The 22241-nt window shown below is 48.9% G+C and overlaps 1 protein-coding gene across 1 annotated transcript in view; it reads right to left on the bottom strand.

Moving 5' to 3' along the window:
• Positions 1–22241, bottom strand: part of LOC137412853 (uncharacterized) — a 195351-nt gene that overhangs the window by 139809 nt on the left and 33301 nt on the right. The window contains 1 exon segment of the mRNA XM_078777326.1: positions 8220–8363. Coding sequence (XP_078633452.1) covers positions 8220–8363 — 144 coding nt within the window.

Raw genomic sequence — 22241 nt, 5'->3', positions numbered from 1 at the left:
CCGCCGAGCTCGTCTACGGCCAGCCGCTCCGCGTCCCGGGCGAGTTCGTGCCCGACGCTACCAGTCCCCGGTACGCCGCACACCAGCGCACGGACCTCCAGGAGGCCGCCCGCCGATTTGCCCCCGTGCCAACGTCCCGCCACGGTGGCCCTCAGTCCTACATCCCCCCGGCGCTTTGCACAGCGGAGTACGTCTTTGTGCGTCATGACGCGCACCGGGGGCCACTCCGGCCGCTGTACGACGGGCCCTTCCGGGTCCTGCGACGGGGCGACAAGTCCTTCGTCGTCGACGTCGGCGGCCGGTCGGACCGGATCTCTGTGGACCGCCTCAAACCGGCGCACGTGGACGTCGACCGACCACCACGGTTGGCCCTTCCTCCGCGGCGAGGCCGCCCCCCGTCTACAGTTCCCCCCGCTCGACCACCCACCACCGGATCGGACCCCCCCCCCCCCACGACCCTCCAGGGGTCGCTTCGGCCGGGTCATCCGGACCCCCTTTAAATTGACCCTGCTGGTGCAGGTCGATTCTGGAGGGGCGTGTGTAGCGGTTCCCGCTGAATGTACACAATCGCCTTGCACCTGCCAGGACGCGGCCAGACGCGCCTCTCCCGGGCATGCCCGGACTCACTGTTCCCAGGCACGCCCGAACCTCCCGGGCACGCCCGGTCTCGTCTTTCCCGGGCATGCCCGATCTCGCCTTTCCAGGGCTCGCCCAGAGCGTCCGGGCATGCCCGCTATCGCCTTTTCAGGGCTCGCCCAGAGCGTCCGGGCATGCCCGCTATCGCCTTTCCAGGGCTCACCCAGAGCGTCCGGGCATGCCCGCTATCGCCTTTCCAGGGCTCGCCCAGAGCGTCCGGGCATGCCCGCTCTCGCTTTTCCAGTGCTCGTCCAGAGCGCCCGGGCACGCCCAGCCTCGACTTGCCAGGCCGCAGCCAAACACGCCCGGGCAGGTCCAGACTCGCCTTTCCAAGGCTCGCCCTTGACACCCGGGCATGCCCGGTATAGCTTTTGCCGGGCAAACTTCCCGACATAAATGTGTATATATATTGCTGCCCGATAAACGGGCTTGTCAGAATACCTGAGCTGTTTTGTTTCAATAAAGCAACTCGGACGAATTCCGTCTTTGGTCGCGTCAATTCTTTCGACTCGCGTTGGAGCGCAGTTCCTTCACTGAACAAAATGGTTGGTAGTCGCCGTTGGTGATGGCTGGCAACCAACAAAATGGTTGCCAGCGATAGTTTGTCTCCTCTTTCTGGACACCGTGGGATCTTTAATGTCCACCCACTAATTCCGGCATATGGATGACCAGTTTAACGTCCATCCGAGGGACGGCACGCGCATTGATGAATCACCCGGCCTCTACCACCTTTCACCTTTCAAGATTGCTAACTTTTCTGGCTCTGTGCTATCTATATAAATAAAACACAGTTTGTGTGTGTGTGTGTGTGTGTGTGTGTGTGTGTGTGTTTGTTACCGATAGACTCCTAATCGGAGGCTCACGTGCTTGATATTTGGCATAGACATGGCCATTGAGCCTGGGAAGGACATGGCCTACCTAAAAATATTTGACGAGATCCATATTTTTTATTCATATTTACCTCAGCGCATTTCAGGGAGGAACATCACACACGGAATCTCAGCCGGTGCCAGAGCAGCTCGCTGATTCGCTCATGAGCGATCACGTGATGTTCCATCCTCGCTGCCAGACCACTGAACGGAAAATATATAGAATGACCATTGCCATTCACACCACATAGGTGGAGATGCAGCTACCGGGCGCCATCTTGGTTGGCACTCGATGCTGGGCGATGGTGATTTCCGTCATGCGGTTGCACGTAATTCAGAGCGAAAAGCGATTGCGTTTTTTCACCTTTTGTGCGATCGTGTTTTGTGTCGATTTTGTGCGATATGAATTAAACATCTTTGCAACAGCTGTGAAACATCTTTCCACAACCCTTCCTTAACCGATTGGAGCAGTTTATTGCCGCACAAAATGGCATTTTAACAGTTGTCTCGCTTTTAAAATCTGGGACACGTTGAAAACAAACGAGATCCGCGAAGCGAGTTGGTCGAGTCGTGCTAACCAAGATGGCGAAACGGCGGCTACACTTTTCACAGAGTATGAGCATTCTATATATTTTCAATTCAGTGCGCCAGACTCGCTCACGTACTTGATTTGTGGCATAGACATGGCCATTGGGCCTTCACGGTGTAATTTGTGCGAGGCTTTTGTCCAAGTGAGCTCGAGTCGAGAGGGCGAATGTACGGGTTGGGAATGTACGGGTCTCCCTTCCCCCGCCCGGCAACGCCGGTACTGGAGGGCGTCACAGGATCCGTGAGTCTCCAAAATCCGCTTCGTGCTGTTGTTGCGAAGTTCGTGTTGTTGCTCTCCTCCCATGAGAACTGCAACGTCATTGTTGACTGGCCCTCCCCTTCCCCCAACCTCCCTCGACCCCCTCCGTCCTCCCCTTCCCCCCAGTCCCCTCCCCCTACCCCCTTCCTATTCCCCCCTCCCTTTCCCCCTTCCCCCTCCACCTACCCTTCCCCCCTCCCCTTACCCCTCCCTTCCCCCTCCACCCTATCCCCTCCCCAAAGGCAAAATCCAAGATTGCAACGAAAATCTATCCCACTCTCCTTTTCCCTCCTTCACCCTTCCTCTCCTTTCCTCCTCTGTGGTGGCCCTGAATTTGTGAAGGTGGGGGTACACCATCCTATATTTGGGGGATCTATGGGTCGCTCTTACGAGATCATCAGCTGTCTCCATGCCGCGGGCTTGTTCAACACAGAACTGAACTGTCTCGGGTATACAACAACAACAACAACAACGTGCTGGCTGATGTCCGGCTTTGTTGATACAGCGACAGCAACAAGATTTTAAAAAACCCCACAACAAGCCATTGAATCAGAAGTTTACCGCCGTGGATGTACCCTCTTTTACACCACCTTATTTAACACGTCAAACTAGTTATTCATGCGCGTAGTTTGTGTCCTTCATGATGTCCTTAAAAACAGTACGTTTCATGTTTGGAAGGATTTTAAATTTTGTTTGATTGGCAGACTAACAGACAGGCTGAAGTAATTCCTCTATGGCAAGTGTGAATGCATGCTCAAGACGAGACTCCGTCAAATTTAGAGCCAACACACTGCTAAGCTGCACGTGTCGTGGCAATGATTAGGGGCAACCAAATATCCCCCACCTTCCACATTATAATACTGAGTATTGCCCCCCGAGATACGCTCCCAATCCTCTGGGGGGGCAGTCTAAGACCACACATGATAATTCTACTTCCCGCCAGAAGACCTCCCTCGGAGATCTATCGCTGCCAAGGTCGGCACATTGGATTCCTTGCACCCTAAAAATGAAATATTATGTCCTCCCTGTGGCCTTGCCCCCCCCCCCCTCCACGAGGATCCTCACTGTCTGGACCACCTCTTTGATCCCCCAGTATGGGATGAGGGTAGGGGGACGTGGGGGGAACCATGTATAACAAGCATTACGCCTCGGTCCCCCGTCGGGGAAGTGATGTGAGTTGACAAAGTGGAAGACGCAGAAAACATGCTATGATATGATATTTCGCTCACAAGGTTCAGACATACATTGAGGCGGCCATCTTGGATTTTGACGTGGCGACCCAATTTTCTATGGCGCTCTTCCTTATGCCTAGATACACCTACACACCAGATTAGAAGTTGGTATTTCGCTTATTTTTCAAGATATTCCGCTCACAAGGTTCAGACCTACATGGCGGCGGACATCTTGGATTTTGAAGTGGCGACCCAATTTTCAATAGCGTTCTTCCTTGTGCCTAGATACACCCAAACACCAGATTAGAAGTTGGTACTTCGCTTATTTTTCAAGATATTCATCTCACAAGGTTCAGACAGACATGGCGGCTGCCATCTTGGATTTTGACTTGGCGACCCAATTTTAAACAGCGTTCTTGCTTGTGCCTAGATACACCCACACACCAGATTAGAAGTTGGTACTTCGCTTATTTTCAAGATATTTCGCTCACAAGGTTCAGACATATCTATGGTGGCGGCCATATTGGATTTTGACGTGGCGACCCAATTTTCAACAGCGTTTTTTTTATGCCGAGATACACCCACACACCAAATTCGAAGTTGGTACTTCGCTTATTTTTCAAGATATTCATCTCACAAGGTTCAGACATACATGGCGGCGGCCATCTTGGATGTTGACGTGGCGACCCAATTTACAATAGCGTTCTTCCTTATGCCTAGATACACCCACACACCAAATTAGAAGTTGGTACTTCGCTTATTTTTCAAGATATTCAGCTCAAGGTTCAGACATACATGGTGGCGGCCATCTTGGATTTTGACGTGGGTTGCACCCACACACCAAATTCGAATGCGGTCCTTCGCTTACGCATGCACACACGCCCGCACACACGCATGCCCGCACGCACAGACGGACAGACGGACACACGGACGGAGGGGAAAACCATAGTCCCCCTTTCGCTCCGCTGTGCGACGTGGGACAATAACCGGCTTGACGGTGAGAACTGCAAGATTTTCGGTGGATAGCCTCGAGGCGCTTCCTTGTGCATTGTACGCATCACGATTTGCTTCTTGCTAATGTGGGTCGTGCTGCCGTGCGCCAGGAGCTGCCGTTTTGGCGCGTGGACCGGAAAACATTCTGTGCACGTTTATTAATAATTTCTATAATAAACCTCTTGTACCACAGTTCCAAATGCATCCAGGGGTTCTTCTTGGGGTAAGGGGGAAGCGGGGGGGGGGGGGCTGATCGCTGCCTTCACACACGTTCATAATCAGATTAGTGTTGTGCGATATTCAAAATATGAAATTAAAAGGAAAGTATGTAGTTCCTCAAACACAGACTGAGTGACATTTCTCAGACAGATTGAGTGAACCAATATTGTGTCACCGCACTTTCCGCGACGCATGCAAGATAAAAGGAAACGTCCCAATAAGCCGAGGATGTCTTCGTTGAATGATCTTATGACAGGGGTCATGCTTAATTTTTTTTTTTTGAGGTCTTTTCGGGCCACCAAAAGAGATTTTATTTTTTAGGGCCCACCAGCATTTTTGGTGGTCCGACCATACATTATTTGCTGAAGAATCAAACTTCATAAAAATCAATATCCATGTTTAAATTACTATTTCTCACGACATCTGGAGATCAAATTTCAGTGCCTTTCATACCAGCAACCTCACAACTCACAATCACAGAACACTCCTGCAAGCTATTCAATCATGTCCCTACTAACTGACAGCAAAATAATACTGGGACAATTTTAATATTTGCTGAAAAAAAACCTCTTCGCATATTAACCCATTTATTGCGTTTTCCAAAACAATTGTCAACTCTGCACAACCTTCAGCTATTGACGAGATAATAGTACTCATTACATCTTGAAAATAGTGCTAAAATACATGCCAATGTAAAACTTGAGTATTTTTATTTGATGAACGTTCAGTTTCAAAAAATATTGGGTCAAGATTTGATGAAAAGAACAGTTAATTTACCACAGTGCGAATTTGCGTGACGAGCATGAGGCCAACGATGTGATGCATGCATATTGCAAGCTGACGGCCTTGCTGCTATTTCCCAAGCCAGTGTTCGAGGCATGCACACCAAACTCTGTCTCACACATGTGCTGGGGTGTGTTCACCGAGCTGTATATATGACTGGAGCGCAGTTGCAGCACGTACTCGCAGGGCAAGCAGCCACCATATTGGAATACCCTTCCCTCGCTAGAACATGAGAGGTACAGGCATAGCTGAGAGTGAGATAAGCGTGAAGGCATATGAATGCAAAGGTTCCTTGACAGATTGATTCACATTTGTTTTCCTATTTTGTTTGTTTTCCTTGTTAACCTTGTCATAGAGCCACAAAGGTGACTGACAAAACTGAAGCACCAAGTTGAGTTTGTCTTGGAGCCGACGCCATTGTGGTGAACATCGAGGAAAAAGCGGACATCAAGAGAAATACGAACGTGGTCCGTTGCCATACGAACTGCCGGCACCTCACACGATGCTGGAGCCTCTTCCCTGAAGGTGGACACCGAACGGACAAATGAGGTACGCTGCCATGTGGATCGCATACGAACCGAACCCTTACGCTGGATATCTGGCAGACTCCCGAGGGGAGGGGCCCTCAAAGAAGAGGGGTAGGGGTCGATGTTGAGAAGGGGAGGGATTTTGAGTCGAGTCAAAAAAATGAATGTACGGGAAGCACTGCTCACACCGGGTGTGATAGATCAAGACGGGGCTTTGTGAATAGACATGACTCCGATGAACCGCGGGAATCTCCGGATGCCAGAGGCGAGGGCATGGAGGTGGATGGGAGGGATTGTGAGAGGAAGGGGAAGGATGAGCGTGAATGCTCACGAAAGGCTGCTAATAATCTCACTATATTTCACCAAATGTCCGTCTGTCCGTCTGTTCCCAGGTACCGCAAAAATGGCTGAACCGATCGCAACGATATTTTGGGTGGGTAATCATGGGACCCCCTGGAGTAAAATAGCCTATATTGTTTTTCCAATTTTCCAAGTTTTCCAGTTTTTCCAAACACGATGGAATAACATTTACCGATATGAACAGTGATGTGGCTTTTATTGAAATTCTACAAATACTGTTTAGATTTTGATGAGAATTATGAACCTGCCGCGAATGCGGAAGTGGACAGATGATGGCAAATGCACGGGTTTGATAATATCCAAATACAACCGTCATTTAAAACAGTATTTTGTTGAAGTATCAATTGATGATTGGAATCGCCATTGACTGGGTATGGAACAAACATTCCCGTTTGTTTGCGAACGGGTACGTTTTTCATGGAAGTCCTTCATGAACTTGCTGTCCATGTCTGACGTGCGATTGAAGGTGCTACAGGAATGTGGATTACATTTGTTTCATGCTTCAGCATTCACCGTTTCTGCATTGTCTGTTTGCTTCTGTCCTTGTCTGTTTGCTTCTTTCCAAAGCAAGAAGCTTGGAAAGTGCTAACTGTCTCACCAACATCAAAGACAATACTCCAGAGGAGAAAACTACAAACCCAAACCTGGAGTGTTGAGGTGAAGGAGATAGCCTCCAATGCAGGATGTATTCCAATTTCCATATATTAAGCAAGGGGGAGTAAAGGTAAGGGTGAACGGTTCAGGAACCAGCTGAAAAAAACTGGCACAAGGACGGAGACAGTCCCCCTTGATAAATTTGAGAAGGTCTTTTCAACAATTAAAGATATCTAGATAAAGATAGAATAGAAGAGATTACATCTCTGGCAAGGCAACAAGTGGCAGAAGAGATTAGAGTGAGGGGAGCTATGTGCATGCTTGAAGGTGAAGACAGAGATGGCAGGAGGGATTGTAATAGGAAGGGGAAGGGCAAGCATGAAATGCCTACTTTGAAAGCAAATACCTATTTTGGGGGGAAATCGACCCCCCCAAAGGGGCAGATTTTTTTCAATGCCGTGAATATACTTTGGTACATCACGGGTCCTGAAGGTTGTAGTCAAGTTTCATAGAAATTGTGTGTTTAGTTTCAGAGAAGAAAGCAAATACCTCTTTTGGGGGGGGGGGGGGTCAAACCTGGACCCACTTCGACCCCCGTAGACTCTCTTAGACTTCGATTTTCTTCGTGTCGTGAACAAACTTTGGTACATCACTGGTGATGAAGGTTGTGGTGAAGTTTCATCGAAATAGTGGAAGAATGTTTTGGAAAAGAAAGGTTGAATCGGTCTCCACTCTCTTTGCTTGGATTTTTCCCCCGATGTTTAAAATCATTATTCTATTAAAATTGAAGCATCAAATTGATTGCTGCGGGGTGTATCGTTTTCTATGAACTCTCTCATTACTATAGCATGTCATCTACCCTTATCCCCGTATTCCCTTTTAATAAACCCATTTTAATTATACGAGATGTTTTCCCACCTTTTACCTCCAGCGTGCTGCCTTGTTCGGCCTCAGATCGATTCTTGGGTTTTGAAAATTGTAAAGAATAGTTAATTGAACGCAGTATACATTTAGTAAGCTCAACGATCCTCTGGAGCAGCCAAAGCTCCTGATGCTTCAGCGACGTTTGTCAGAGCCATTGATGCGACACAAGATTGACTGTGTGCACACTGTATAAACTGATCAATCCTTCGACATGATGTTGAATTCAAGCCTTTCATTGATAATCAGCCAAACCAAGTGGAGCTGTGCTGTGTGTTCTGTGCATGGCTCTGCTTACCTTCATGCATCTTAGGAGCATTCTTCAGCTCCCAGAGAGAAAAAGAACAAGGTTCCTGCTTTACACACTCATTGCTCAAAGCATCCTGGGAACTCTGAGAGAGGTCACTTTGAAAATCTTCCATCTTCACTGGATGAACCAGATCTGCAAACAATATGATCTCATGTTATTTAAGTAAAGAGATAAAATGAATACCAAAAAAACAAGGAGAAAAAGACATCAAATGTCGAAGTCCCTGCGGTTTTAGTTATTTTTCTGTGCAGAGTTAAAGGCCGCCAGTCGGCCATCTTTGCTCAGATTACAAAACAAAATCTTTTACACATGTATACTCTCATGTATTGTCTATGTGGCAAGTGTAAACAAAATTCATCCATGCATGTCCAATAAATGGTTGGAGCCACATTTAAGTAATACACTGGCTGAAAGTCGGCCATCATTGTTCTGATTTCCAAAAAAAATGACATGCATATGTAAGCCATCATTCATGATCTGTGTGCCAAGTTTGTACAAGATCAGTAAATCCATGTTTGAGAAATGGTTGAAGAAATTCCCTTTTGATAAACTCATTTTAATAAAATGAGACGTTTTCTCCAACTTTTACCTCACGCATGTTGCACCGCCTTGTTCAGCCTCGGAGCAGAGTGATTATTGGGGTTTTCAACATCAGGTTTTGTTTTTACAACTAAAATAGCCGCTAGCCGGACATCTTTGATCGCATTGTGGATCAAAATTATTTGCACATACAGTATTTGTCTTCATGTGTTGCCTTTGGCCTCCAAAGCCAGTCGCCGCCTGGGCATGCTCCGTCATGCAAAGTCCTTCTTTGTCACACCTGAGCTCCTTACCACATGCAAGGCTTTCATCCGCAGCTCAATGGAGTACTGTTCCCCCCTCTGGGCCGGTGCTCCTGCCTCACACCTTGCTCGACTTTACACATACGAAACCAAAGCTTTCAGAATCAATGGAATCTCACACGATGAAGCTATCTCTGAGGGCCTTTCACTCATTCACCGCAGACAGGTAGGTGGTCTTTCTGTCTTCTACCGACTCCTCTCCGGCCTTGCCCCCCTAGCTCTCTCTGTGCTCTCTCCCCCCAAATATTCCTACAGGTCGCACAAGATCTGCCAGAAACCCTCATGGTTAAACTGCCAAAATCAAGGCTCTCTGCTCACCTTCACTCTTTCATTCCTCTTTTCTCCCGCCTCTGGAACAAACTCCCACAGTTTATTCAATCCCACTCCTCCTCCAGGTCTTTAAAACAGCTGTTCGCCACCATCTCTTGTCTTCCCCCATCCAAAACCTTGAGCTCTTCTCCAGCTGTTAATTCACCCCAAATCCACTTTTTTGGGGGAAATCCCGACTTCTTTCTTTCCTGGAAGTTCTAGCAATGTCCATGTGTTTTATACCTTTCCCACCTCACCCCCTCCCCCTTCCCGTGCCTCCTCGCCCCAAGCCCTCACCCTCCCACGGATCTTCCGTTGTCCCTGTTCTCTGCTGTTGGACTTGTGTGCTTACCTGTCTCTCCCCATCTTGTCTCTCACTCCCTTTATTATGGTTTATGTGTCCGTTTGTCCTTTTTGTGATTGATGTTAGCTCTTTCATGATCCTCGATGTTGTACACAAAAAAAAAAACAAAAAAAAAAAATGAACAAAATACGTCCACATATGCCAGAAATATGGTTGAGGACGGATGTATTGACGCGTGGATGGACGGAAAAGAGCCAATCCATAAGCTTCCATTTCGGACAAAGTCCAACGAAGGCAAAAAAACATTTTGAAATCAAAGGGTTGTACATCCAACACAAAACAAATAAGAAAGAGCAATCAGAGATTGCAGACCCTCACCAGGACGTGTCGTGCCAGGATGTGACAGCAGAGACAAGAAAATACAGGGAAACAAATACAAGAAATTCTGACACAGGAGGAGGCCATAAGGCCCAACACACCTGCACAATACAAACTGTGCTTTTTCTCAAGCAGTCCAGCATGACTCCGTATTTTACGAGGGAAAAAATGGAAAGGGCATGTGTACCAGACACAGACCTGACCAGCTCGCAACAGCCTTTGGAGGATAGTGAGAAGCTGTCGGTTGTTCCACGATGGTGAAATATGTGCTTGTGATATACAAGGTGGAGGTAGAAGCAGCAATTTGCATCAGATATCGTCATTGTGACAATAACCTCGGGCAGAATGTGATCATCACTCGTATAAGGGACCATGTGGTAAATGTGATCTCATCCTAAGATCATCTTAACAACAGAGATCATCTTAACATCTGAACAACAGATCCATCTTAACAACAGAGAAGCAAAAAGGGAACTGGACGTGTTCGTTGACAACAAACGCCTGGAGTTACAGCAAGCCCCAAAGTACATCGGTGTACGCCTAGATCGGATACTGTCCTTCAAGCAACACCTAGAAGAAGTTAAGGCCAAGGTGACATCAAGGGTCTCGCTTATCCGACGTCTCGCTGGTACAACCTGGGGAGCCTCCGCCAAGACCCTACGAATATCCACGCAAGCCCTGGTCTTCTCTGCAGCCGAATACTGCACCCCAGCCTGGAGCAGAAGCCCACACGTGAGAAAGGTTGATGTTGCCATTAACAACGCCCTCCGCATTGTTGCTGGTTGCTTGAAGCTCACCCCGGCATTCCACCTGCCAGTCCTAGCAGGAATCGCACCGGCCGGCCTCCGACGGGAGGCTGCTACCCTTGCCCTGGCAAGGAATGCCCAGAAACATGACTGGCACATCCTGCACAACACCACAACGATAGTGGTGCCTCCAAGCAGATTCAAGTCCCGCCATCCCTACAACAAGGCGGCACAAGAGATGCTCAGTTCTATTCCTGAGGACCTGTCTGGAAGCGCAGGGCTGGCGGCATCTTGGAAGCAGGTGTGGGAAACGACCGGGCCCACCCGCATCCACCGCTACATCTGGGACCCAGGAGGTGGCGTCGTAGGAGAAGATCTACCATGCCTGCAATGGACCTTGCTGAACCGTCTACGTATGGGGGTCGGCCGCTTCAAATCATTGCTGAAGATGTGGGGCCTGGCAGACAGCGCCGCGTGCGAGTGCGGCGAGCCTGAGCAGACTGCCGAACACATAATTACCACCTGCCCCCTATACAGACCACCTTCAGAAGCCGGCCTCTTCGACGTAGGACCAGAGACGAGGGCATGGCTGCACGACACTGAGCTGGCCATCTGATGATACACAAAAGAAGATCCTAAGATCAAAGGGTGTGTTTGCACATTGCATTTAGTTGATCTTGAGGAAGGCATCACTGGGCTTGTATGTCCTGAAGAAGTTTCTGGCTGTTAACACAGAGCAAGTGCAACCATTTCACAGGAGGAAAAAGAAAGAAAGATAGAAGCGCATCCAACTCCAAGCACTTTGGCGCACCCTGCTACGCACATGGCGAACGCACAAATATTATTATCCTCGGTCGAGGGTATTGCATTTGAGTCAGTTTCTCTGTCTGTTTGTCCGCACACAATAAATATGATTTTCTCTGCAACCGTTGGTCCGATTGACAGGACATTTTCACCATAGGTGCGTCTCCTCCAGTATAAGTTTTAAATGATAATTATGATATCATAAGTCACGTGGTACAGTCACCATCTTGGAAAAACCGAAAAACTTTGCACCTCTATATCTCCGAAAGCGCTGCATCGAAAAAATTGAGACATGGCTCATTGTAAAGAAATCTCAATGCGGGATAACATATATTAAGGATGATGTCATAGGTGCCTCCATCATGACGTTATAATTTAACAAGTACAAAACCTCATCCGATCAAGATGAAATGTCTTGAGCGTCATCTGGGGATACATTGGTGGAGAAAAATTTAAAAAATAATGAGGACGTCGTCGGTCACATGGTTGGGTCGCCATATTTGTTTTAACACAAAAGCCTTAAAATCACTAAAACCACATGCTGGCGAGGGTCTGCAATCTCTCATTGCTGTTTCTTGTTGAGAGTTGAAATGCTTACCTCTCGGAGGACAATGGATGAGTTCATGATCAACCATCAGCTTCCTATCAACATTTGTAATGACAAAGTCATGCCGTTGTGTTTTGATGTTGTCATGAAATTGTGTCGAAGTTGAACCCAGGTGCTATGCTGACTCCGACCACTGAGGGGCTTCTATAAGAACTCGGACGGACATCGCTCTGATTCATTCCTGTGACATTTATTCTGTGTGGTAGTGCATATTCGAATGGTGCGTATTGCCAGATGTTCCAGGCTTGCTTGTACCAATTGCCAATTCATTATTACTTCTATGATTATGGTATGCTGATATTATTCTTGTTGATTTCTTACAGGTGTTTGAAGAGATCGATTCTGAATTAAAGCTACTTTTGGGACATATAGCTGGTGTTGGTGTTGGGCTAGCGGCTAAGGTGCCAGCTTAGGATCCTAGGATCCTGGGTTCGAATCCCGGTCGATCGCTGAATTAATGCCAGGGGGGTTGACTCAGCCTGTCATCCTTCTGAGGTCGGCTAATTGAGTACCAGTTCACTGGTAATTCCCTGCTTGTCGTAAAAGGCGACAAAAAGGGTTGGCGGCAGGAAGGGCATCCGGCCGTAAAACATTGCTTCAAAAAGGGGACCAAAAAAAAAACAACAACAACCACGGTCCCCGAAAAAGGCCAAACCCCGCTTGCGGGGGAAAATGGCCTCTAAAGGTGTTTTTTTATTTTTTTATTTTTTTATTGGGACAATGTTGTAGATCTGATTTTTACAACAGATGTAATCTCCATCAATGGGATTGCAAGTTTGTAACCGAATGATTTCGTCACAGCCGTCAAAAAGTGCATATTCGCCAGAAATATCTCGACAAATATTGTGATTTTTCATCATGTTGAACAAATTTGGTTTAATATCGAGCTGGGTATTTAAGTTGTCAGACGCCCTTAAGACTCTGTTGCCCAGTAATTCACACTCCATTGCACCAAATCAAATAAGGATAGCTCCCCTTCAATAATGACATTTCCCAGCCGAACTCTCCCTCTCTGGGTAACGAAGCTTAGCAAGCGTGGGGTGTGTGCCCCCTCAACTGGCCTAGCTTTGGAAGCGGCGTTCGCTGTTATGATGAATATGTGCTCCGTGCTCTGTTGGACAGGAAGGGTGAGGTCGCCGGGAAGAGGCAAGCCCAGGGCGCGCCAGGAGTGGCGGGCTGCTCAGCCCCATGCCCAAATAAGGTAGCAAGACCGTGGCATTGCCATATAAGGCAACGAAACAGAGCACGGGGGAGGGCGGTACCCAAAGAGAGGGGGGCGTGTCACACCCGCGTTTGAGGTGTGAGAGAAGCGTGCGACGATCGCGCAAGGAAAGAATGAGAGGACCGGAGCAGATGACCGAAAGAGCCCGAGGCGTGTCAAGGCAAGAACGAGCCCTGCCGCGTGGAACGACCAATATACGTGTGCTGCCGCCGCCCTGCTCACTCCCAGACCGGAAAGGACCTGCTTGTTGTGCGCCCTGCTCAACCTTCCAGGCTTGTGGTTCTACCTTCCTCTCCCTCCAGCCAATCCACTCTGCAATTCCCCATTCGTGTACGTGAGTTTGTTTTGTGCGTCTTGTCCCTGGGGCGCCAGGAGGGGCGGGGCTTTTCAGCCCCATGCCCAAATAAGGATACAAGCCTGTGGCTCTCAACGAGGGGCGGGCTGTTCAGCCCCATGCCCAAATAAGGTAGCAAGACCGTGGCATGCCATATAAGGCAACGTAACAGAGCACGGGGGAGGGCGGTACCCAAAGAGAGGGGGGGCGTGTCACACCCGTAAGACTGTATAGTATAAGCTAGTATTTGCACTGTGTCCTTCTGATTCTTCCATTTCCTTGTATATTAATTTGATTGCTTTTCTTCCTTGAGTTGTGTGTAAATAATAATAAATCCCTGTTCTTCCTACTTTGTCTTCTTCTTCACATTCGGTCGCTTTAGAGGTTTCCAAATTGAGTATACGTGGCGCGATTTGGCCGACGCATATGAACCGGGTTTAGCCCCTTCGATAAACGGCTCACGCCGCAGTTCGCTTCGCTCGGCGCAACCAATCTATTACGCTGCAGCCGTGAGCGGGTGGGTGTTTCCTTGCGTACCGGGAGGCGCTGGTATTTAGGTCATAGGACGGTTGGGCCTAATACCCTACCCAGCGCCGACCGGGCGTGACGTCATACCCTCGGGACCACGTTGGTCAGTCATAGACGAGGGGATTAATCCCCCCTCGATAAGGGGGAAAGAGGCCGACGTTGGGCTCCGTAACAATTGGTGTCAGGAGAGTGGGATTGGACCTGAACCAAATGTTTAACATCTGAAAAAATTTGGTTGAAATTACGAGCGGCCGAAATTTTGTTTAACATCCCAAATTTAAAATTGCGCCATGGATGATCAAGGCGGCCGGATGCCGGTGGGGGAATTAGAAGAGGGGTTAGAAGCGACCCAGGACCCCAGGGAAATGTATATGGAGGAGAGGGAGGAGGAGAAAAAATGAAGATGTGGTTGCGGGGGTATCAGGTGCACAAGATGGCGCCCTCGCACACGTGGTTGTAGAGGCACAAAATGGCGGCTCGCACGTGGCTGCGAAAGCTGAGCCCGTGCCACCAATGAATTTGGACCTGTTTATGAAACAGATGATAGCCTTTATGTTAAAGATAGACGATAATTTCAAAGGGATGGAAAACAGAATGGGGCAGCAAATGGGAAACCAAATTGGAGGTTTGGAAAACAGAATGGGGGAGCGATTAGAAAATCGAATCGGGGGGCTAGGAAGCAAAATTGAGCAAATCGGTAAAGTTGGGGATAGAATGGGTGACCGCATACAAAAATGTGGGGAGAGCATACAAAAATGTGGGGAGAGCATACAAAAATGTGGGGAGAGCATGGATCGCATGTCGGGCGAGAGGGTCCTGAGGGTGCACGACGAGGTAAAGCGGGTCGAGAAGCATTGGTTGGGCGAAGTGGAGAAAAGCGCGGGTAAAATGACGGGTATAGAGATCGCGACCCGGGGTATGGGGCAGCCGGCGACCGCAGAGGTAGAGGGAATTTTATTAAAGCCAACAGTCATTAAAGAAAAAGAAATAGTTAAAATCGGGCTTGTAGAGACGGCAGAATAAAAAAAGCACCAGTTGGAGGGAGAAATGGATTGTGCACAAAGTCTAAGTTCACATCCTGATGCCATACTTGCTAATCCTTATAAAGATTTGCAGGTGCACGTAGAGAAGAGGATCCCAAAGGTGAGTCGTGCTGTGTATGGTGCTAAGAGGTTTTTCAGCAGGAGGATGTTTGGCGCAGAAAGAATGTTCGCGCGCTTGGGATCGAGAAAGCATCCGGGCGTTGGTGAAGGGTCCCCTGTGAGTGGAAATGGTGCGCTTGTGGAAAAAAAGTGTGCATCGGGGAATGAGCGTGTTACAAAGCGCGAGTGTGAAACCGAGTGCGAGCGGGAATGCACGTCGGGGTGTACGGGGTGTGACACAGGGAGTGAGAGCGATACGGAGTGTACATGCGAGGGTGAGAGTGACCCGGAGAGTGAGTTGGTGGAGGAGCGGGTGCAAGAATGCACACCTGGGATGAACGGTGAGAGTGTGCGAGAAAGCACATCTGAGTTGGTTGTGGTGCATGTGCGGCAGGGCACATCGGAACACGTGAGTGGGTGGATGCGAGAGTGCACGCCAATGGTGAGTGGTATGGAGTACGTACCGAAGGAGAGTGCGCAAGACAGTGCATGAGGTGTGTTAAGGAAGTGTGCAACCAGTGAGTGTGCGTGAGAGATGTGGTGTGTAACAGGGAGTGCGGTGGTAGAACGGACGGAGTGTGTGGGATGCACTGGAGGCGCCGAGACGCCGGGTTTGGTGAGTGTGAAAAGGGTCGCGTGGTGTGAGCATGCAAGTGAAGCATCGACGTTAACCGGGTTAGCAGTTAGGGCGACGGATAGCCGAGGCGAGCACTCCGTGCGCGGTGCGTTTTGTTTGCAGCGAGGACCGGCCGGGACCATAAGCGCGTCGCTCTTCGGAGCGTCGCGCACGAATCGGGCCGGGTCCCGCACTGAATGGTCGGTGCCGCGTCAGAGCGGCGATTCCGGGGGAGGGGGGCCAGGTCGAAGGGATCGGAATGGTGCCCCCTGGTGGCAGGGGCGGGGTTCCGCCCGGGCGAGATTGAGCCATCGGGCCGGCGACCGCAAGGTTCCACGCCGAGATGGTGCGTGGAATCTCGGCCCAACGAAGCCTCCTCCCCAGAATCGTGAATGCCGGACGGACTCAACCTGCAGGCGACCAAACCACCCGCATTCATTGCTCGGCTTTGCGAAGCCGAGTTTTAATGAGGTAACGACCCACCGAGGCTCGGATATAGTGGACTGTGATGGTAATAGTGTTTTGATCCGAAATTGAGTAGTGAATAGGATTGGCAAAAAATTTGATGATTGGCAAATGATTGGTAGAATGATTGGCAGATTTTTGATTGGCTGGAATTTGATGAGCAAAATTGATAGTGGGAGATACCCGATGTGGTGGGATGGCAAATCCGCCATCCCTCACACGGGGGCAAAGGAGCTATAGTTTTATGGGGTTTGGCAGTGTAAGCTCACCGAGGGAGGGTTTGGATAATGTATAGGGACCTAGAGATTGACCATAGGTAACTGAAGATTTAAGTAGCGACATTGGACAGGTAGTGGGGACATAGAGAGGGTAGTTGGATTATAATGACGAGGGAGCGCAATAATATAAGGGGCGACTGGGAAGCGCGAGTTTTAGCAGGGAGTAGTTAGATCAGATGATGCCGTGTGTTTGAGAATTGAAAGTGTATGAAGCAGCGTATGAGGAATAATTGTGGTTGTGCATTGTATGGAATGATTGAAGAAACCTGGGAGGAAGGAGGGTGCAGGTGGCACCAGGTGTGATTGCACAGGTGTGCAAGTGAACAGGTGTATGGAGCAGTGTATGACTGAGTAGTGGTGATTGTGTGTTGTGTTGACCAAATGGTCCTGGAGGAAGGAGGGTGCAGGAAGCACCAGGAGTGATGGCACAGGTGTGCAAATACAGGTGTATGGAGCATGGTTGTATGGAACACATGGAGTATGGAATATATGGAGTATGGAATGGATGGCGTGGAGTGAGTATGGTGGAAACTGTGGAGTGGAGTGGATGGTGCGAAGGTGTGCATGGGGGAAAAGTGGACCCCTATCACGAATACCCGGGGAGGGTAGTTTAAGAGTTAGGTAGAGGGAGTAGGTAAATTGTGGTTGGATATTGGCATCTGTGGTGCGTGGTGGAAGAATGGTGTTTGGATGGGTGCATTAGTGTTGTGGAAATGACTGGGCGTGTGGCCTGTTAGTGTGTGTAGTTGAATGGGCACTCCACCACTGTGAGGATGTCGGCCAGGTGAGGCCGCAGGTGGGCTCTGGGAGCCGTTAGAGTTGTGGATGGGGCCTCCGGAGGACGGACCCGGGTATCCCAGTGCCAGAGAGGGCACCGAGTGGGGTAAGTGCCAAGGAGGGCCTTCCCCAGGTAGATAGGTTAGGTAAGGAGCAGGTAAGCTCGGAGGCAACTGCAGTGGTGGAGGTGTGCAGGTGGGTAGTGTTGGAGAATTTGTAGCTGAGAGACTCAAGACTCCAATGACCGGACACAGGTTTACAAAAGGTCTGGTTTATTAACTGGTTATTCACTTCATTCCATTTACCAAATAATACCGCATAATTCAATGGCTGAGATTAACTCTTTTCGCTGATCCTTCTCGTTCGGCTGATGTTCCTCCGCCACTCCCGTTGGTCAGAGCTCTTGGTAGCAAGTCCTGTCGACTCCACGTTTGCTCTCGTTTATATGGACAAACTGGACTTAATCCCCTCTCCGCTAATGCCCCGAGGTCATGCATGTACCAAGTCCTGGTATCAGCTCGCTCCCCTCCTGTTGTGAGTTCCGTTTACCAAACGATAGGGGGGTGCTTCAGCCAGGGGCTGTGACCAGGTGGACAAGAGATTATCATGTTCGGGCGCATTCCTGACACTCATTTACAAACTCGTCTTTCACAGAGTTTGCATGTAAAATGTATCTGCTTCGTTACCAGTTTAATTAATGTTACCAGTGCCAATTAATAAGTTACACTGAGTTACACTTCCACAATTCCCTCATCTTTTTTTTGTTTGTTTATATTAACCATTAATCTAAACATCAATATAAGTAAACAATCAATCACTACAAGTAAACATCATTACAAGTATAAGTAAATAATCAATCACTTTGGTAATCAAATTCCCTTGGGCATACACCGTCATCCTGCAAGAATCACAAAACATTTCGTTGGTCATTTACTCCTTCCATATCGTTCAATCTATTGCATTTGCATCACAAATATATTTTCAAAACAACACTTCACCATCACCAAGATACAACAATTTTTTTTTTTTTTTTTTTTTTTTTTTTTTTGTATACAATATCGAGGCTCGTGAAAGAGCGAACATTAATCACACAGAAAGACAAACCGACACATAAAACATATAACATAGGGAGCGGTAGACAAGATGGGGAGAGAGGGGGAAGGACACAAACACAACATTTGAGAGCAGGGACCGAGAGACATGGAGACATCGAGAGATCTGAGAGAGGGCGAGGGCTTTGGGGGGGGGGGGGGGGCGTGGGAAGGGGGCAGTGGGAGAGGTATAAAACATATGGACACTGCCAGGACTTCCAGGAAAGAAGTTGGAATTTCAAACAAGGTGGATCTGGGGTGAATTAGCGGGGGTAGAAAAGATCAAGGTTTTGGATGGGGGAAGATAAGAGATGGTGGTGAACAGCTGTTTTAAAGACCTGGAGGGAGGAGTGGGATTGAAGGGAGTGAGGGAGTTTGTTCCAGAGGCGGGAGAAAAGAGGAATGAAAGAGTGAAGGTGAGCGGAGAGCCGAGATTTCGGCAGTTTAACCATCAGAGGGTTGCTGGCAGATCTTGTGCGACCTGTAGGAATATTTGGGGGACAGAGCACAGAGAGAGCTGGGGGTGCAAGGCCGGAGAGGAGTCGGTAGAAGACAGAAAGACCACCTACCTGCCTGCGGTGAGTGAGTGAAAGGCCCTCAGAGATAGCTTCATCACGGGAGATTCCAATAATTCTGAAAGCTTTGGTTTCAACAGCGTGAAGCCGAGCTAGGTGTGAGGCAGGAGCACCGGCCCATAGGGGAGAACAGTATTCCATTGAGCTGCGGATGAAAGCCTTGTATGTGGTGAGGAGCTCAGGTGTGCCGAGGAAGGACTTCGCACGACGGAGGATGCCCAGTCGGCGACTGGCTTTGGAGGCCAGCTTGGAAATGTGGTTTTCCCAAGAAAGATCATGGCAGATAGTGAGACCCAAAATCTTGAGCGACAGAACTTCTTGGAGAGGATTGTTGAGAAAGTAGATGGGAGGGTTGTCCAGTCGATCTTTTCGGAGAGACATAGTAAGAGTGTGAGATTTGTCAGGATTGAAAGACATGTTCCACTTGTTTGACCAGTCTGTGATTTTGTCCAGGTCTTCAGAGAGTGAGGAGGCAGCAGACTGCCGATCTGAGGGAAGAGGAATGGAGCGGCAGAGAGTGGAGTCATCAGCAAAGAGATAGAGAGGATTTTCGAGAGAGTCAGAGAGATCATTGATGAAGACCAGAAAAAGCACGGGGCCCAGAACACTGCCTTGGGGAACTCCAGCCTGAACAGGAAGAGGAGATGAGAGAAACCCATTCAGGGCCACACGTTGACGACGACTAGAGAGGAAGTCCGCCAGCCATGCGTGGAGATTTCCATGGATACCAAAGGAGGAGAGTTTGGTGAGCAGAGCGGGGTGCCAGACCGTGTCGAAGGCACGTGATATGTCGAGGGAGACAGCTCTAATTTCCTGTTTGGCATTGAGGACCTCCATCCATTGTTGAGACAGCAGAAGCAGCATGTCCAGAGTAGAGTGACCTGGTCTGAAACCAAATTGATGATCAGAGATCAAGCCATTGGAGAAGAGGAAATATTTCATATCAGAAGCAATGATGGATTCCATGACTTTGCTGATAATTGGGAGAAGGCTGATTGGTCTGTAGTTGCTAGGATCTGTTTTTGCACCTTTTTTGTGCAAAGCGGTGATGTTGGCTGATTTCCAAGCAGATGGCAGTTGACCTTGAGCAAAAGAGAGGGTGAAGAGAACAGAGAGAGGGTGAGATAGAGCAGCAGAGCAGGATTTTAGGACCCGTGGGCTGATGCCGTCGGGTCCAGTTGCAGAATCAGAGTCGAGGGTTGACAGAAACTTTTCCACCTTGTCAGGAGGAAAGGACACGGAGTCCAGGAGCAGCAGGGTACGACTGGGTATGGTGGGTACAGAGAGGGATGGGTTTGGGACACAAGATTTAGAGGCAAACACAGAGTTGAGGCATTCAGCTTTTTCACGTGCGGAGTCAGCTGTGTAGCCGTTTGAGGTAAGGGAGGGGATGGAGGGGGAACAAACACCAGAAACGGATTTGACCAGACGCCACCAGGATTTGGAAGAGGGAGACAGATAAGAGAGTTCGGTCTTGAGAACGGAGAGATATTGTTTCCTGGCTCTCCTGAGGGTGGACACACACTTGTTTCGGGCTTTGTGAAAGGAAATGAGATTTCCTTCCGTTGGATTTGCTTTCCAGGAGACGAAGGCAAGTTGTTTCTGGGCAACAGCCTCACCACAAGATTCCGTGTACCATGGACGGGAGGAAGGGTATGACAACTGAAGACGAGATGGGATAAATCTATGCATGAGAGAGAGCAATTTACTTTGGAAGAATTCCCAGGATGAGTTGATGTCAGAGGTGGTAGAGATGGGAGACCAGTCCAGATGATTGATGGCTGCTTGAAGACCGTGCCAGTTGGCCTGAGTGAAATGCCAGACTCGTCGACGCTGAGCAGGCTCCCTGAGGATGGTCAGAGAGATGTCCACTTTAACAAGGACATGATCAGATGTTCCGATCGGAGCAGAAGAAGAGCAGCAGACATTTTCAGGGAAGTTAGTCATAACCAAGTCCAGAAGAGAAGATGTTCCGTTGATTGAGATCCGGGTCGGGAAATTGACAGATTGTGTCAGTCCCAGTGAGTCGCAGAAGTCCTTTGCTGAGGAGCCATGGCTGGTGAGAGAGGTACCCACACCCAGCCAACTGGCATGATGACAGTTGAAATCACCACATATGAGGAAGAGAGAGTTGGGATGAGTAGATAGAAGTTGGTCCATATCATCAGACAGCGAGATGTAGATGGAGTCATCACTGTTTGGTGGACGGTACAACACACATATGAACAAGAGGTGGGAGCGAAGGGGAAGCCGTAGCCAGAGGTATTCCTGGGGGTGAGGTGGAGAGAGTGCAGTGCAGGGCGAGTGAGGAAGAGAGTTTTTGATAAAGATAGCAACCCCGCCTAATTAGAATTAGAATTAGAATACCTAATTCCCATAAATTCCCTTTTTACTTCCCAATTTCACTTCATTTTCAAGTTTTGTAAAGCATCTGCACCATCTGGCAAAAAACGTTTGCCTCCACACAAATGTTGACTTTGTTTGAAAGGAAGGGCTGATCACTTGTGTTTGAATCCTGGTATGAAACATTTTCTCCTAATGTCTTCATAGCTCCTGCACTACTTCGTGTAGGATTTCGCTGTTGTGGTAACATTTCGGAGTCATAGACTGACCCTGCTCTCCTTGTAGCATTCTTGCCACTTTTTGCTGTAAACCATAGTAATTCCTGAACAAGGCCTTCACCCAGTTGTAGTCGACTTGCCTCCTCCCTCATTGTGAGTGGGCAGCAAGTATTGGTGTGACGTTGATTGGCCAGCAAGATGTGGAACAGGGATGCCGGATGCATCCACACTGATGTTGGGACCATGGTGTTCAGGTCATTCATGGTCCTTACCAGGAGCAACCAGCAGAATCGTGCACAGCTGTTGTGACAAGGGCACAGCCGTTTTTTGCAGCTCCATGCTGGTTCCCCGGACGTTGGTGAAGTAATAACATATGTCCCCGCATTTCACAGAGGTTGCAGGTAAAATGTCGTTGTCCTGCAACTTCTGAT

Source organism: Myxine glutinosa, chromosome 5 (assembly GCF_964187855.1).
Source record: "Myxine glutinosa chromosome 5, kmMyxGlut1.1, whole genome shotgun sequence".
Taxonomy (NCBI): domain Eukaryota; kingdom Metazoa; phylum Chordata; class Myxini; order Myxiniformes; family Myxinidae; genus Myxine; species Myxine glutinosa.
This window is presented reverse-complemented; position numbering and strand designations above follow the sequence as displayed.